Below are 17,652 nucleotides of genomic sequence, written 5' to 3'. Positions count from 1 at the left end.
ATCTGCCAAACACACGTATCTGACATCTTTACACGTTACTAGCAATGTCTCATACTTGACATGCAGAAGGCAGCAGCCAGGACTCATGGATATGCACGGCAGCTTGGCCACTGGAGAAGCAGAGAGTGTGGCAACTCTCCCAAGTTCCAGGGAAAGCTTCCTTTTCCTCACTTGCACTGTGAAGCTATTCTTAATGAAGTGGGTTTCATTTTTAAACCATTGACTATTAGTGTTTGCATGTTTTTACTCCAGAATAAGGTATTAAAATAAGAAAAAGGTGTCCAAATAAGGGGTCTCAAGCTCCTAATTCTTTATTACTAAATGTCTTTGAACATAACGGTTTATTTCTAGCTAGACAAACACTACATCTTTCCAGAAAGGTATGATGTCAAGTTTCCAAGTTAATTGTTCTGTGAAAACAATATCTTTACTTCAACTTTTCCAAACAATAGTAACTAGTATTTGGGCAATACTCTAAGACAGAATATGAGGTTACAGGCAAGTTATAGGAACATAAATCATTGTTTAGTATTATTTTATTTCCTCGTCATTGGCAACATAAATACTATAGGAAGAAGTGTCATAGCAGTCTCCTTATCCTCTTTTCAGTTGGAAAGCATTTAATGCAAGAAAAGAAAAATGAAAGGCTTTATTTTTAAATGTTGAGGAAAAAGTCAAGCCTCTGTGCAAGAATGTAGATATTGGAAGAGGGAGCCATCTGTACTGGTCTAGTTCAAACACCTTATACTTTTAAGCTAAAAATGTATTTATGAAATACTTCAAGGTCAGAAGACAGTTTATTTGGTGAAAGGTACATCCTAATATGATACAGCCAGTCCTGGTGTGAGAATAGCTGAGTATCAATCACTGACATCATTGCCTATTGCCTCCCCAGTTCAGGTTTATACATTTACTTGATGGCCTCCAGTTCTGGCCACCAGTGGAATGCTGATATTGGGCCCTTGCCGGGACAGAGTATTTTGCTGGGGATTTAAGAAAAGTAGCAATTATTGTAAGATCAAGAATACATTCACAAGGACTGGCAACATGAACGTTATTCTGCTGTGTAAATGTTAAGTAATAACAACCCAAGAATACCCACATGCTTGAAATGTGTTAAGTGGGTTGTGTGGCAGGAGGCCAAAGCTCAAGACTTCAGTCATCTGGGAAGTGTAAGTGGCCCATCTAATTCCTACCGCTTTTTAAACTGTTTGGTTTTCCATAATAGCTGCAGGGTTTTGCAGTGGGGAATAGCAGAAGATCAGGTGGTCGAGCCTGAACTGCCGTGGTTGGACTCGCTGCCACATAGTCCTTGACCTTGTAAGAGAACTTTTGCATGTGTGAGTCCAGCAGCAGTTCTGATATTCAGACATGGTTTTGCATACCAGGATAAACCTAATTTTTCAGACATTATTTTAAAATACCCATGTTCAGTCTTTTTTTTTTTTTTTCATCTGACATGTTTTGCTTACCTTGAAATGTGCATTTTGGGATGAAGCTTAATAAAATGTCTAAGGTTTTTTTTACAATGTTTCTGAATGGTTGAAAATTCATACCTAAAACCTGCCTGCTAAGTAGTAGGTATGCTTTGGTGTTTCTCCCTGTTTAGCAGGTAGTAAACCCCTGCTCAGCTGCAGAGTACCAGAATGGGAAAGTTTAACTGAAACATTGCTTAAAACTTTTTTTTTTAGCTTTAACAGTTATCTTCCAAGACGGCAACAAACTCTCATAACTTCACAAGTCTAAGCTGACTATATCTAATAGGCTAAGGTGAATTCTTAGTGTATGAATACATGCTTTTTTTTGTTGTTCAGCTGGTTTATCATCCAATGATGACAGCTCTCCTGAGAGGCAACCAGTTTCTGCAGAAAATTCGCTCCAGTTAACGCTGCAGATACCTGAAGTCTCATGAAAAGAAAAAGCAGGTTTCTCAACGACTAGAAAAGTGAGTCCTAACTTTGCACTGAATGATGTTCTATGAAAATAAACTCTGTGAAACTTTATTGGGATTTAATATAGTGTGATGCATAATGAGGGTGGCTCCAGACTGTTGCATTGTGAAAGGGTACATTGTCAGCCCTTCCAAGACCTGTCCCTGTGCGTGTGAAGAGCATCAAAAATCCCAGCCAAAAACATCAGGCCTTTAGGGACTGCTGTCTGTGAGATACTGAGTAACTTTATTCTGGTATAGAGGGTTACTCTTATACCTCAGTATTATCTCTTCCTGGTTTTCAACTTCTCCACATCTGAGGTGTTCCAGATGGTCTTAGCTATTTTCTTTCTTGTTACTGGTTCTACATCTGCTTTTAAATACTAAACAGATGAACCCGCTAGCGTAGTAGGCATTTTGTTGGGTATTGTTAGATTCCTCTATATAAGGAATTATTGACCTTCAGAGGACTTAAATTATCATCAAAATGAGTAGGATACCAGCTATTTTTTGTCAGCAGGCAGTTTCAATGAATGGTAGTTGATAATTACACATTTTTGTTAAGATATTCTTCAATTTTGTAGTGGTTAGCCTTCTAAGTAAACATTAACATTTCAAATAGAATGGATATTTCAGCAGAACAAAAAATATCCAGAATTATATAATTGGTTACAAGAAAATATTTTTGAAGGTCAAACTCACCCCTCTGTTGCTTCAAAATTTAAGCCATATTATACTATTATGTTTCATTCTGGGGATTCTGGGGGCAGGTTTGCCCTCCATTTGCCTCCTGCAAGTTTCTCATGCTTTTAGTCTTTCTTCATATTAGTGTTAAGTAAGGCAAACTTCTTGACACTATGTTGAATCAGTTGTTAGTCTGATGGGCCAGTTAGATTCAAGCAGACATTAATGCTAGTCTGGAATCTTGAGTCATAAATTACTTCTTTTTTTGTAACATATCCTGAAATTAGTTGCATAGAAAACATCATTTTATTTATGTTTTCTACATATGAGTGGAGTATTCAGAATCTGGGCTAGTACCATTTAAGAAAGTACTGTTAACTTACTGGCATTACATTGGACACGAAAATCAGAGTTTTGGTCATAAGTACAAATAAATTGCTTGGTTTACTTTACACTTGGGCAAATTGCTGGCACCTCGGTGTAACTGACAGTCTCAGTCTAACACAACCTCAGACTAAAATGCTATAGTGATATAAATCTGGAGTGTTGCAGATTTGTCAAGAGCTAATGAGTGTTATGGGCTATGAAGCATTTTTCTTTCTTGGAAGACTAACTTCTCTTCTGTAAGCAATAAATGTAAGCAAGCTTTGTACAGTTAATGTCTTATTCACACTAGCTGTGTTTATTTCTTTGAATTTGGCAGGTCCGTTTATGAGATTGGAAATAACTGCGATATCAAGCATCCGTCTGGATGCAGAGGTCTTTTCACAGAGGATAATCAGCATTGGTAAACAGATTTGAGGATTTGCATGGGGTAGAAAAGGAGGCAGAAATAAACTTGTGACATCAAATCGTGGTCCAGGAATGGTGGCTTCTCAGCTGAATACCCATGCTTTCAATATCTCCCCAATAGAGGATAGGAGATTGTGCATAAATGGAACACCATGGATTTGGCATCTCCTGGAAGAATGTGTCGAGAATGCGTGGGAGTATTGGAGCGTTGTCATAGGGCTGATTTCCATTGTCTGTTTTCTGTTTGCTGCACTACCGTAAGTTTAAAGTCTTAAGCAGTCTTCAGATTCAAACATGAGTAATCTTGCCTGCAGCCTTTTTCAAAAGCTGCATTTTTTTCATTTTATCTTGGATATGTTTCTCTATCTGCATAATACAGATATAATATGCCAGAGAAGCATGTTGTTCATGTTTGCAAAAATATTTGGTGGCTGACAAACGAGCTTGATGTGCTGTTCTGGTGTACTGACTTGACACTAATCTCTGCCACTTAGAGCAAATGAGAATAAATCACCTCTCTTATCTTTGCCATCCTGAGATATGTGTGCATGTGCAGGCATACTTGCAGTGGGAGCTGGCTTAGTGTTCATTCAGACCATGTACTATGTCACCAAAACTATTGTGCTGGCTCCTGCCAGTAAATTTGGCCTGGGAAAAGGTGATACAGAAGTGATACATGGGTTAACACTTCGGTAGTGCTAAATCAGCTGCTGTTTGGTTGCTGGCACTGGGTTCAGGTTTCAAACATGTAGGGGGGAGATGACAAAGGAAAAGTAGAAATGTTCCCAGCAGGTGAAAATGCCTGAAACAAAATGGGATTGACTCCAAAGTCTGTCCCCATAAGGGGGATATAATTTACTGAACTAGTAAAAAGGCTATGGAAATGAAGCAAAATAAAACCAGTCTTAGTAAGCTGTTCAGCTTCAGAAATACTAGTTGAAATACGAGGTGAAAAGCAACTTTACATTAAAGCTGTCATATTAGTCAGCATGAAATTCATCAAAGTATGTCTAATGGACTCATGTTTGGGATTGCTTCATAGTCCCCATTGTGATTCTGAATAACAATTTTCCAATTTAGAGATACAAGCTAAATATAGCTTATTTAGCTGCTCTTTTAGCAGCTTTGTTCATTCTTAGCCCTTCTCTGTTAAATAGCAGTGGATTTTCTTATTTCAGTATCTTAAAGGCTGGTGTCTACAGCAGGCAAATATAAAATGGTTCTGGGGCATTCTGGAGCATGGTTCTGGGGACCAGAAAATGGTATTTTAATACAAGCCACAAAAACCGAGCTCATGCAAGCAGTAATGAGGTTGTGAATTGAGTCTTTTGTTATGTTAGAGATGGTGAACTATAGTGATACTGAGTTCTTCAAAAGGTAAGTGGAGTATTGCTGTGATAGGTCTCTTGTGGCTAGAGTTTTAATTTTTCTTTATTCAGATTTTGAAAAATATTCTTCTGAACTTATTAAACATTTTTTGGTTATTGCAATTACTTCTGGAATTTGTGCCAGTCAGATTTACATTGCCTATCAGAATGGAAGAGTGGATCAAGCACTGTCTTTGGGCTTTCTGCTGGGTTGGATAGCTGGAGATCTTACGAATTTCATAGGCTGCTACTTAACAAATCAACTGCCAATTCAGGTAATCTGTCAGTATTCGTACTTTTTGACTTATCCTTTTCAAACCGTCTCCTTAAACTCTGAGACAACTTAATCTTGCACAGTGAAGTAGATACCGGGAAAGAAAATAGTTCTGTATTCTGTTCACTGTGATTTGCAAAATAGGTCATAATTTTCTAAATATTTACATTGAAACTGTTATGTTTTATAGGAATCATTTCACATGTAATTAACGTTCAGAGAGACTTCCTGGGAGTTACTCAGTGCTGAATGAAGTGGGGAATTTTTGTTTGAGCTTCAGTGTCAAAATAAGATTGTAAAGTACCTAGGGCTGGAAGGGCCTGGAAGGCTGTTGTGTTGTTCAACTGGTTTGGGGCAGATACTCTTTACACTTCCTCTTGTATTTTTATTTATTTTAAGAAATCTGTTTATTAACAGGGAAATACTAGTTCAAAGCTGTTAATATCTGACTATTCTGAAAATACATTTTCTTCACTAAGAGGAGGGTTTCTCCGAAAGAAACAGTCATTTTCAGCAATACATTGTGCCTGAGACTGTATCTGCAGTTCTTATTTTTGACTGTTAATTAAAAGAGAAAGGGCTTTGTGTCAGCCAGCTGCAGAAGTTTTCACAAGCTGGAAATGGACCCCAAGCATGGATAGACTTGTTTTCCTTTTTACAAGCTAATGCGTGATGGTAAGCGTTCCATCTCCCCATTATGAAAAGGTGAAGAGAAAGTGTAATTTTGTCTTATTGCAGTAGAGGTACTGAGTAGAATTAGTAGCTTCCGAAGTGCTGAGGAAACTAGGTGGAGCAGACTTAAACTTCTGGAGAGGAAGGATTTATAAGTCTGCCCAGGTAGGAATTTGTGCTGTGCATCCTGGAAAATTACCAACTTTTGCAACTGTGTTGCATAAGGTTTACACTGCATTCATCTGCAGTGCTCCAACTTGTCTTGTACAGGAAACTTACTTTCTTTTTTGGCAGTACTTTGTTATTTGTCACTCACATTATGATTACTAGGCAAAAATTTCCATACATTACATTAATGTGTTTTGAACTACTATTTGTATACTGAACAAGCAAATGGATCTTCTCTTTCAGATTGTCACTGCCATTTTTTATGTTAACATGGATATAATCATGATCTCACAATTTGTCTACTATAAGCTCAAGAATCAGGAAAAGAAAAAATGTAAGTTTTTTTCAACAATTAAAATGTTTTCCATAGCGTAGCACACTCTTCCCTTGGATATTTTCTACAGTGTTTGAATATTTTTTTCAGAGGGATCAAAAAATAGAGTGCACAAATTCTGGTTGAAGTTGTTAGGCCCATTGCTTCCAGTTTTCTCAGGTCTTTTTGAAAATCCTGCCCTTTCTGATTTTCTCTTTTCTTACCACTTAATATCTGTAAATATTTTTAATGTAGTACTTTCAGTTTACATAGACATAAAAAAATACAATAGTTTTGGGGAACCTGGCCCCATGTTTTAACTTACTCCATGGTTTTACTATCTACTTACAGCTATTTAAATGTATGTGTAAGTTGAAAGCAAGCGTTATTTTTTTGCATGGTTCAGTTAGTTCCCTCCGTGTTGATTGAAACTGGACTTTATTTGCTTATAGCATAAAGTATATTGACATCTTCATGTGTTCTGTTTCCATACATACGGTTAAAAAACATTCAAGGGGAATGAAATTACTTGAGTTGTGCTTCCTAAAATCCTGGTAATAGTTGTAGCATTCAGCCTACCAATGGACTACTGTTTTAACTGAAATGGAAGACAGAAAGCTCTATTCACATTGTATCAAATCAAAAACATGAATTCATCAATCTAAAAAAAGTATCGAAGAAAATCCATGGTGCATCAGAGGTAACAAAAAGCTGAAGTAAAACAGATGCCTGCCTAGCAGACTGAATAGGGATAAAGCAGATTCATTCAATGTGGAACTGATAATAAACCTGGATATAGGTCAGTGTGGAAGATCCTTCCTTCCTGCTGCCTACTCTTGAAAACAAACACAAGGTTTTGTACATTTTAACTGCCAGCGCCTGTTTCAGCTCAATGGTTTGCATAGCTGTAGAGGTTTTGCTTAGAGCTGAAAAATAACTTTTCAGTACCCACTTCTGGAGTGCCTACCCTAGCAATTTGGTCAGTTTTGCATCTCAAAGTGCATCCTGTGGAACAGCAGGACTAAGTCTGTGTTACTTTACAAAATCCTATTTAGGCTACAGGTCTTTAGGGCAGGCTTACTAATGCCATAAGCAGTTTGTTCCACTGGTAACAGTGATTGCAGGAGTTTACTAGCATCTTACAGATACGGAAGGTACTGTAGCTCCAGAGTTCTGTATGGTTGTCTGCCAGTTTCAGGCTATCTTGTCTATGGAGACTTGCTGAATGAAGTCTGTATTTGAATATGTGGGTCTCAGTAAGGCTTGTTATCTAGCTAACTATAGACATTGAGACTGGTCCACTGTATGAAAATTTTCTCTCAGTAGCAATGCACACTGAAGGAGCCCCCCTCCTGTTCCTGCACTTCTACCCTCAGTTGTTGCACAAAGGCACAGCACAACTATGATAGTGAGCAGGAGTGGGCACAGAGCCCAGAAGAGGTGAACTTAATTGCTGCCAAGAAAAAGATGCATGAAACTGTACCTTTACATTTACATATTTATTGCAAACAAAAAGTAACCTCAAATTAACAGCAGATGTTATTTTTCAGCTAATTTGTTTGTATGTCATTCTAGGCAGCAAAAGCCTGAAGAATTTCTGTATAACCTGGATCATGGTGAGCATAGCACTGTGTGTTATTTTACTCTGTCAGCTATTACTAAGAAACCAAGACCAGAGTGGAGTAATCGAAAGAAGTAATGTAAGTTCTTACCTGCTTCCATTCCAAAAAAATTTCCCACCCAAGTGTCTTGAAAAGATTGTGTACTGTAGGCTTTAAAGAAATTTGGATGACATTTTTAACAATGCTTCAGAAATCATAACTGTGGCATTATGTGGATGTTTTAACTATGGACCATACATCCCAAAATAAAGAAGTTATAAAACTGCTTCTTTTTTCAAACTGTGTTTCAAACTTATGCTGTCCCTTGGGTCATTAGGATGTGCCACTCTGCAAAATAACTTGTATACGTGTTGTGTTTCTGCTTGTGTTAAATACTGTAGACATCCATGCAGAGACTACACAGCCACGAGTGAAATCAATAGAATTGGAAAATTAAAACTGTACCTGCTGCTGCTGTCAGTTCAGTAGGAAAGTTCACAGGCTATTGTAGCAATTTGATGGCCTTTGTACTAATGCCAGTAAAATAATTGTAATCCAGCAACATTGCCCAGCAGGGAAGCAGTTTATTTTCAAAACACAGCTAGAGTGAGAAAACTAAGAACTGTTAAACTGTGAAAATGAGTATTCTGCTTTCTCCAGACAGGATGATTCATTTTTTTAGTGGCCCTAGCTACAGTTCTTAGTTTTGGTTTGAATTATTGTGCCCAAGCTTTTTTAGCAGGATTGATATTAGTGTCGTATCCTAAAGCCTGGCACTAGTTTTGATCTCAGTCATGGCTACAACACAGCAGTTTGCATTGTTGCAAGATAAAGAATAACCCTTTCTAGCCCTCTATGATCATTTGAAGAGCAGCACTGAAGTGGTTTGAAAGGAGTTCTATCCAGAAAATCAGCCAGTGGACTCTCAGTTTAATCCTCTGAAATGCCTGAAAACATTCTTGCCAAAATATATGTACCTTTCTTTTTCAGAACTCTCTTGGTATGATTGAAATGTCAGGCTTCATTTGTGGCTATATATCCTGCGTGTTTTACTTGGGAAGTAGATTTCCTCAGCTGTATAAAAATGTAAGTAGGTTTTTGGCTAAGTATACTTGTATATTTTATAGGATACTCTTTGTTGCTTTAGATGTTGGATTCTCCATAACAGCGAGCCCTCTTGAACTCTAAAATGATAAAAAAAAAAAAACAAGGGGGGGGGGGGGGGTGGGTGTCTCCCATTCAGAGGATAGTGAGAATTTTAGGAAAACACTGGGTTTTGATGGAAGAGGATGGGAAGAGGATATGAAGTATTTACAGCTGAGTTTATCAGATATGAGCATAAACATAGTGTGTGATTGTCGTCGTGAGCAAGTGATATTTCCCCTTTTCTTTCTTCAAACTAGTCTACCTTAAGTAATGAACCGTGGGATCAAAAGTTAGAATTAGCACAAAATTAGTTTAGAATTTTAGCCCCTTTTCACAAAGATACCATTACTGACTTTCTTTTTTTCCACAACCTCTTTGTTATCAGTATATTAAAAACCAGAAACAAACACAAAAAAGACCAGAAGGTTTTACACTGTCAGTTCTATGCAGGCATTTTAATTGGTTATGGAAATGATTAGTTCATTTCCTAACCTATTCTTCTTCCCCTTCTACCTTTTCCTTCACAGCTGGAATGCCACAATATTTTCAAAATGGTCTATTAAGCTGACTGAATAGACCAACAGAGTTTTTAAGAATGAAATATAATTTGGAATCAGATTATTCTTGCTGCTTTACACTTACATAAAAATCACATTAGTCAGAGCTGCTTCTAAGAACTGTAACAACTGCAGTTTTCAGAGATATGTGCTGAAACTACTAAGCTTGGATAATTCAGAGCCCCAGAAGAGATGGACAAGAATGACTGAAAGTCTTTGGATGTGTTAGGGGACAAAATGCCAAATTATCTCTAATTGGCTACTGTGATACAGGTTTTAAATTTTTTTTTGTATTTGTAAAAACTTCCTTGTATTTAGTTCCGAAGAAAATCAACAGAAGGCAGCTCTTACCTGCTGTTTGCGTTAGCCATGATGGGAAACTGTACGTACGGACTGAGCCTTGTTTTAAGGATGCCAGCTACCAAATCCTTCCAGGCCCTCTACTTCTTACACCATCTTCCATGGCTTATTGGGAGCTTTGGAGTTTTGTTTCTAGACATTTTTGTATCCTTTTTGTGTTATACCTAAAGTTTCTCAATATAGGCTTGTTAATAAGTAGATTAGAAATTTAAGTGGGGTTTTGTTTCAAAATCAGTCTGTTTTTTATAATTCTAACCTGATCATAAAATCATCTTTCTAAACAATAATTTGTATGCTTTTTATAACGATATTTCTCCTTTATGGGTACATTGCACAGGTTAATTTATATATTGTAGCCAATGTGTAGTGTACTAAAAGTTGTGGGGGGAGGTTGGACACTGTGCCACTGTTTTTCTTAGGTTTGCTCTCTGTTAAAAAAATCCCAAACAAACAAAACACAAAACAACAACAACAACAAAACAGACAAACAAGTAAACCAAAAACAAACCTGCTTCTTGTTAAATGCAAATGCAGAATTAGAGCTTTGGGAATTTGGTAAAATTGTGTTATTGCAAGATTGCATTAACGTCAGAGATAAACAATGAGGTTTTGGCAAGCTTAGTTTCAGAAAATAGCACTTAACAGAGAAATGCTGTAACTACCCCTTAACTGCGTGATTAGGGGCAAAATCAGATGTGTTGAAACACTGAGTGCCTCTGAAAATCAGCAGCTATGCTCATGGAGTCATGCTGAGGGCTAATCAATTACTTGATTATCTGGACTAGTATGCGAGTTTTTTGAAAGTCCTGAGCAAACTTAAAACACTACAATTTTTTATTCTTCTTTTCAGGAGACATACATGAGATGCCCACAGTATATTAGTTATTGTTAGTCATGCTTTTTGTAGATTAAGTGTTAACATTTTGTAATCAGGAAATTAAAAGCAAAATGTTTAGAGTAATTAGTATACTTTTGCTTTAAAAGCCTAGTGAATAGTAATGTAGTGGTACTTGGTCTTACTATTCACTATAGGTTTAGAGTCACCTGTTTTGTTACTATAGCTTGTATTTATTTTAAAAGAAGATAAAGAGGAGATTTTCTGTTTTTTCCTAAAGTAAGAGATTTAGGTTTGTGTCTGAAAACATCTTGGTTTTCTGAAACCATCTAAAAGGATAGGTCCATGAACTCAAACTATAAAACAGGGTAAAATGAAGAGTGGTTTCAGGACCATACTGAAGCATGTTATCTTAATACGTTCCATATTAAAAGGAGTTTCTTTACCAGATTTACCTGGAACAGTTCCAGAAGTTATGATTCCCAGGCATCAGTTTTGTCCTTCTGATTAATTTCATAAGCCACTCCAATTAGACTAGCGATGCAACAGCCGACCCTGGCGTTTGGATAGACTGTTAAATTACACTGTCATTCAGAATAGCCATCTGTGTTTTTTGTATCTCCAGCCATGGCAATTTAAGTGGGCACTTCAGTAAAATGTTCTGCATTGTGGGAACACAATATTCCACTGCACTGGTAACACTGAACACACTGTGGCCAATGGTCCGTTCTGAAATAAATTGTAGTTTTATCTTTTAGGAACTAGTGCAGATTCTTCTACATGAACAGACTGTAGAGAGTCAGGGTTGCTGGCCTGTGTGGCTGGTTTGAGTGCTCAGGCCTTTTGTTCCACGAGCAAAGTAGTAACTCTTTCTTCTGCCCCCAGCTGGAAACATAAACCAGCCAGTATTTATTTACCAAAAAACCACTAGAACTTGATCTTGATGACCCTTACAGAGCATTATGTGCATATTTGCAGATGCCTTTCAATGATGTACTCTGCAAAGGAACTTTTATATTTGCCACAAACCTCCCCCCTGTCTGAGCCCTGCCCCAGGATTGCAGTGGCTGTATGCACATGACATTCATTTCTGGGTTCTGTCTTGATTGGAGTCTGAATCCAATCTTGCTAATAGTCCTCCAGTTTAAGTTATATTGAAAACAGATGCTTTCAAATCAGGTTGAGGAGCTTATAGGAATCTAGTCAAGTATATAGTGTTAGTTGAAAATGTATAAAGTATTTGTAATCAAGAGAAAACAAAAGCAGACCTCCTGCTTTGAGAAGCCCTGAAGGTAAGGAAGTCAATGCTTTTTAAGAGAGAGCTTCATTACTGTCTCTTGCCAAGCAAGAAAATAAAAAAGTCTAACAAACTGATACGTCCTGTTAGACCAGAAAACAAAGAACGGCATCACCTGGGTTTTGAAAAATTGAGGAATTAAATCAGAAGTAATGATTTCTAGGAGGAAAGTGTTTCATAATTGATGATTTGTGTAACACAGTCTCTGTTTTGAGGGGTACTTGCAGAAATTGACTAATTTTAGTAGACTTTACTCCTGATAGTATTCAGAGTTTCATTACATGGAAAATAAACTCTCATTTCTCTAGGTCCAAGCCAGGATTAAGAGTTCACTTACTCTGTGTCTGCTGCAGTATTCTTTTGCTTCCATCTGACACTGCTGGTGTGGACTATTTTTAGAAACAAATGGACTCCTGATCATAGCTTCAACAGCAGCTCCAGCATTATTTAGTGCAGGATTACACTGGAGTTGTTTCGCCTTGGTTTAACAGGATAACACAGTCATCCTGTTTCTTTGGTGTCTACAGTAAAGTTATTTGGTTGCACAATAAGCAAGTTATTTTTGATAAATAATGGAAGTATCCAGTTGTTTGTAAAGTATGAATTGTCGTCGTTTTTATTTTAAGAGGCATTTTGTAGCATCACACATTTGAATTATAACTGGGACATGTTCTTCTTTTCCACTAAATGTGTCCTTCCAACTGCCGCTTTGCAGCTGAAGGTGTTTGGAGCCTCTCAAGAAACCACAATGCTCAGGGTTTAAATGAACCTAAGAGCCAATTGGTCCAGGATTGCCGACTGTGGGCTTTATTAGAGCTTTCTTTTGTGATTAATATTTCACTTGTACACAAGGATGCAATACTACGTATTTTGAAATACTAAATCAGTTGATGAGCAATTCTGCCCTCAGACCTGTAGCAGTAGTCATCACTAAGCTTTTAAGAGACTGAATCTAGTGCAGTTTTTTTTTAGAAAACTTAGTCATTTTCTGTAGGTCTGTTACCCTCTTTCACCCTGCTTACTTCCTCCCCTGCTCTTACCAAAACCAAACAGCTCTGCTTTGTGCTTAGTTCAGACAAAGCCCTTTACCAAGATTTTTGCTTACTCTTTTTTTTTTTCCCTTTACATTTATTTATTTATTTTTATTTGACATCACCCTATTGTCACAGAACTGTGTTCAAATCCTCCACATGTGCTTCTTTTCATTCAGTGTGGCCAGATTGTTACTAGATAGCCAAAGTATACTCAGCAAGAGCCAAGCTGTTGTACACAGACTCTTCTCTTGCACCTTTTGTGATTTGCAGAGCAACCACTTGGAATCTATTATATACTTCTACAAAACATCATGCTTTGTAATTTAATTACACTGTGCAAAGAACATAAGTCTTACCTGACAATGCAGCCAGGAGTTTCCCAGCCAAACAACTTCATTCTTATAAATGCCTGCTTTTGTCTCAAAACTGTTCCGGATTTTTAATTGTCATTAAATTGTTTAAAAATCAGCTCAGTGGCTGTCATAAACTTTACTCTGAGAAGTCAGTTTGGTTGTCTCCTCTGCTTTGGGCTGTTTGCATGCTTAGGTCTTAACGTTTCCCCTAAAAAGGCAGACTTGAGCAGCAAGTTAATTTCTGTATTTAGTGGTCTTGGCAGTTTAGCATTTATTTAAAAAAACATGAGCAGCTGAGTACATCTGCTACAAAAACGTATTCTAGAAATACAGTTTGATAAGCTCCACATAACTTGTGTTTATAATTTATTCTACCTTAAATGTTCTGTTGCTGTTGCCAACTTGGTGGCTACGAGTGATAATGCAGTGCTAAAGAGCAGGCTTGTCCTGACACCACCCCCCCCCCCCCCATGTTTTCAGCAAGTTTGATTCACAGTTCACAGGTTGTTTTTCCACCAGTGCAACTGTTAAGGCTTGAGGAGGTGCTCAGCTGCAAGTACAGTAAGGCCTAGGAGAAAATAAGAAAAAAGCAGGAAATTTGAGTGGTAGCTATATATACTATAAAAGTAATTTGCGAAGCTGTAAGGAGAAAGCGTTCCCCACATATTGCTATAGAAGTACTAAAAAAGGCATGCAGAGCTGCTGTCTCTCTGTCTCTGAAGGAAATCCTGTCTAGTCTTTAGCTGGGGAGCCTCAGAGGTGGGTCACTGGAAAGCTTTGAAAAGGTGGGATAATTCCTGGGGCTCTGCCTAGGACGTAGAGAATTTCCTCTCCATTCACCCAGGCCTCCCAGAAAGCTTTTTTTTTTTCCTCCCCCCCTCCTTATTTTTATAGATAATTACATACATTAGCCTCAGACTTCTCACAACTATTGTCTACCAGCCAAGTTATTTTAGCTGATCTAAAATGTTTCTGGCAGAATTCTACATGTCAGATTCCTCCCAGAGAAACTAATTCATTTTTAAAATGGGATTTTATGTCTAGCAGTAGTGGTGATCCAGGCTCTGTGAAACCTGAACTTATACATTGGACTTGGTGCAAGGTACCTGGGCATACAGATGGCCGCTTTTGTCTCCGCTCTGTACCTTTAAACCTGCTTTCATGCAGATCCTTATGTTGGAGGCTCCGTACTTGACCTCATCTACTATACCTGCTTCTACTCAGCTAATATCTTTTTTAAAACTTTAATGAAGAAAATTGGATAGCGAATAATGCTAGGATTAGAATACTGCTGAAATCACTCTGTCTTTTAGAAAAAATTACCCATAATGAGTAAAAAAGGTAGGAGCCATAAACCTTCCCTGCAGAGAGTGGCTGCTTTGCTGGCGAGCATTGGTTTGCCCTTGTGACTGCTTGCTGCTTTGCATTTCATGTCACTTCTATATCAATTTATTCCTTTATTCTGTAAAATACTATGCGTATTTCATACAATAAAATAGAAACAGAATACTTAAGGGCATAGCTGGATAGAATTGTACCATATCCTTGTATCTCAAAATGGTATCTCTATCTGAAAACAAAGTGGTTCAGTGCCTCAAGTATAACAATCCTCAACTATCTAACAAAAATTCTGCAGATTAAGAAATCTCTCCTGTCCATTGCTCAAAGTCAATAATTTCATTTGAGAGCTGGAGCCATCAAGAAAACAGGACAAGTACATACTTGTTAATGCATTTTAGATTAGCAGTGTTTCCAATGGTCTGTGTTACAGTAGAAATAAATAATTATGTCTAATTGCAAACAAATCTGTATAGCAAACAGCATTAAATACTGACTCATAGTGGTATATGCATGTCAGTGCCTGTAAATATCAGACTGCCTAGAATTTTTCAGGAAGTGAAAGTTTTGTTTTCTGAATAGGCACTGCTCATCTGTTGCTAAGAAAATTTTCTTAATAACTTCTCCCTTTACCAGTGCCCACGCTTAGCCCAGACCACTGAGGCTAGAGTAGTACAGAGCAATATGTTTGATTCCACGTTATTCCTAGGCAAACCTTGCTTCTATTCTGCTAATGAATTTCACGCTCAGGATCCTTGCATCATGAGGATGAGGTAGTGAAGAATGTTACCATGTGTATTCAAGCCATATAAGCAGGAGGAGCTGAAGTTTTGAGTTAGAATTTTTCTGTTCCCTTTTCTAGTGTTGGAGTAAAATTTGATTAAACCTTTCACCCTAAAGGAGTAGGAAAATGGGCATTAAGTAGGGTTTGGAAAAGGTTATATGTGAATGTCAAAAATTCTACAGTTGGGATTAAATAAACAGTAATACTGACGCTGAAGTACATGACTTAGATGCAGCTTTCCTCTGTGGACTGTGGTATTTGGAGTATGTGCCAGAACTAAATGGATGGCTGCTTTTATTCTGTACGGCTTATTTTGGTTTTAATTGAAAGCAAGTACTGCAAACGCTACCTCTGTATCCTAGTTAATTACTTCCTTACCCCCAAATAACAGGTGACTCTGCAATTCATCCTGTATCGTCAGCAGAAGGAAAGGCAATCTGGTTTAGTAACACTGGAAGTGGAACCATTGCTGGTGAATGAGGAGACGGCTTAGTGTTGGGCTGTGTTCTGCTCCTGGGTTTTTCATTGGATTTTGCTCTTGGATTATTTTGGCAAACAGTTAAGAGTGCAGTTGCTAAGGGACCCAATTTATTCCTAATTATTATTTATTTTGTCATTAATTTCTCATTACTTATTTGCAAATTATATGCCAATAATAAAATATTTAATATTTACTGTCTTGTTTTAGGCTAGATGCTTTTTTTTGCCTGAATTATTTTTTTTTTCCCTGAGTTTAGCTGTTTCTCCCTAATTGCTACAGAGTTTGAGACAGCAGTAATGCTGTAGAAATATTTATTTGACATCATGATACGGTGTGTATTGTGGGATGACTTTGTTCTTAGATGAAGGTGTACACCAAGGTTAGCAATCATGTGGCTGGTTTAAAGCCAATGAATGAGATTATCCCATGCCTTGAACCCAACCTGGAGTTATAGGCTGCTCAGTCCAGTTGTGTGATGTGATAAGATTTGGCCTTTTTTTAATTCATAATTTTGTATGCATCCGAATAAAAAAAACATTAAGTGACTTTAGTGCAGAGGATCTGCTAATGATGCAAAAATGGAATCTTGGTGTACGTTGCTGGGAGTCTCAGGTACAGCTCATTGCAGAGCATCATTGTGCGTTTTATTTTAAAGAGTTAAAGCATTTTACCTGTCAAGGATTATAATTACTGTATGTCATCATATACCCCATATAGTGGTTTTGAACACCATGAATTTTCTTCTGGCTTAGGTAAGTACCATGGAGGGAAAAAAACAAACAAAAAAACCACCTAGAAGCTAAGGAGACTGTAGCTTGCAATCACTTTTTTTTTTTTTTTGCAATACTGTGTTGTGTTTGAAGAAAGCTTTAATAAAATAATCTCAAAGAATAAACTTGTTAATTTTTTATTGAATATATGTATAATGATTCACTCTTCAATAGATATGTTTGTGAACAAAAGGGGTCTTTCTTTAAAAAGGCCAGTATGAACATTTTATACATTTGTGGGTTTATTGTGAAGCTCCTTCCTTTTGATTTCATGTGACTGGTAAAGGGCCACGATTTAAATTTTGTTTTTAAATAATAAAACCTAATGAATAATAAATTAATTTTTAAATAATGAAAGAAAATAAGTGCAATCGATTGTGTTTAAATTGCTGCCAAAAGCATGCACTCTATGACCTTTTATGGGACTTCATGCACACTCATATAACCCTATTGAACAGGACTGGGATGTTTGGGAGTGGGGGGGGTCAGCCTCATCCCTGTTGACATAGATGGAAATTTAATTTCAGCTTCTGCTGCAGCAGTAAGTTACATGAGGAGCTGAATTCTGTGTTTTTGCTAGAAATTAATTGGGTCCTGTCAGGTGATGGCAGACACTGAGATGGTGGATTAGGTGTTAGTGGCACAACATGCCATGGAAGGATAAACCCATTCCAGTGGCTTCCAGTCCTGCCACCTGCCAAAAATACTGCTCAGTAATCCCTGTGCTGGTGGTGTGGGTATAGGCAGTGCCACAACAGCTGAGTAAAAGAGAATTGCAAAATTGTGTTGTGAAAACGCAAGTGCTTCTGAAATGTTTTACAGTTATGCAAGACATGGAGGGTTTACACAAGTTCTACCCCAGTGAAGTTAGTTACTTTATTAGTCTCAGCTTGTAT

General features: G+C 37.5%; 1 protein-coding gene and 1 long non-coding RNA gene across 4 annotated transcripts; one reads left to right on the top strand and one right to left on the bottom strand.

The window, feature by feature from the left end:
- Positions 1–1,831: 1,831 nt before the first annotated feature.
- Positions 1,832–16,250, top strand: LOC133268881 (lysosomal amino acid transporter 1 homolog). Of its 3 annotated transcripts, XM_061452665.1 has the most exons (9): positions 1,832–1,945; positions 3,318–3,401; positions 3,528–3,663; positions 4,919–5,048; positions 6,131–6,221; positions 7,776–7,900; positions 8,792–8,887; positions 9,823–10,008; positions 15,897–16,250. In XM_061452665.1, exons 2-9 carry the CDS (start codon positions 3,326–3,328, stop codon positions 15,996–15,998), a joined length of 942 nt encoding a protein of 313 aa, XP_061308649.1. In that variant the 5' UTR covers positions 1,832–1,945; positions 3,318–3,325; the 3' UTR covers positions 15,999–16,250. The 3 variants fall into 3 exon arrangements, with proteins under 3 accessions (XP_061308649.1, XP_061308650.1, XP_061308651.1); XM_061452666.1 differs by having other exon boundaries at positions 3,318–3,663; positions 4,923–5,048; XM_061452667.1 differs by lacking the exon at positions 1,832–1,945 and having other exon boundaries at positions 3,316–3,401; positions 4,923–5,048.
- Positions 9,316–9,815, bottom strand: LOC133268882 (uncharacterized). The gene is made up of 2 exons (XR_009743202.1): positions 9,663–9,815; positions 9,316–9,444 (listed from the first exon to the last, which is right to left on the bottom strand). It is a non-coding gene; the product is annotated as an uncharacterized LOC133268882 (long non-coding RNA).
- Positions 16,251–17,652: the final 1,402 nt, after the last annotated feature.

The sequence above is a fragment of the Pezoporus flaviventris genome, unplaced genomic scaffold (assembly GCF_033815535.1).
Source record: "Pezoporus flaviventris isolate CSIRO_AGI_PZ_B2104156 unplaced genomic scaffold, CSIRO_AGI_Pfla_v1 ptg000013l, whole genome shotgun sequence".
NCBI classification, from domain to species: Eukaryota; Metazoa; Chordata; class Aves; order Psittaciformes; family Psittacidae; genus Pezoporus; species Pezoporus flaviventris.
Note: the sequence above shows the minus strand (reverse complement) of the source record. Positions and strands in the feature narration are given on the sequence as shown.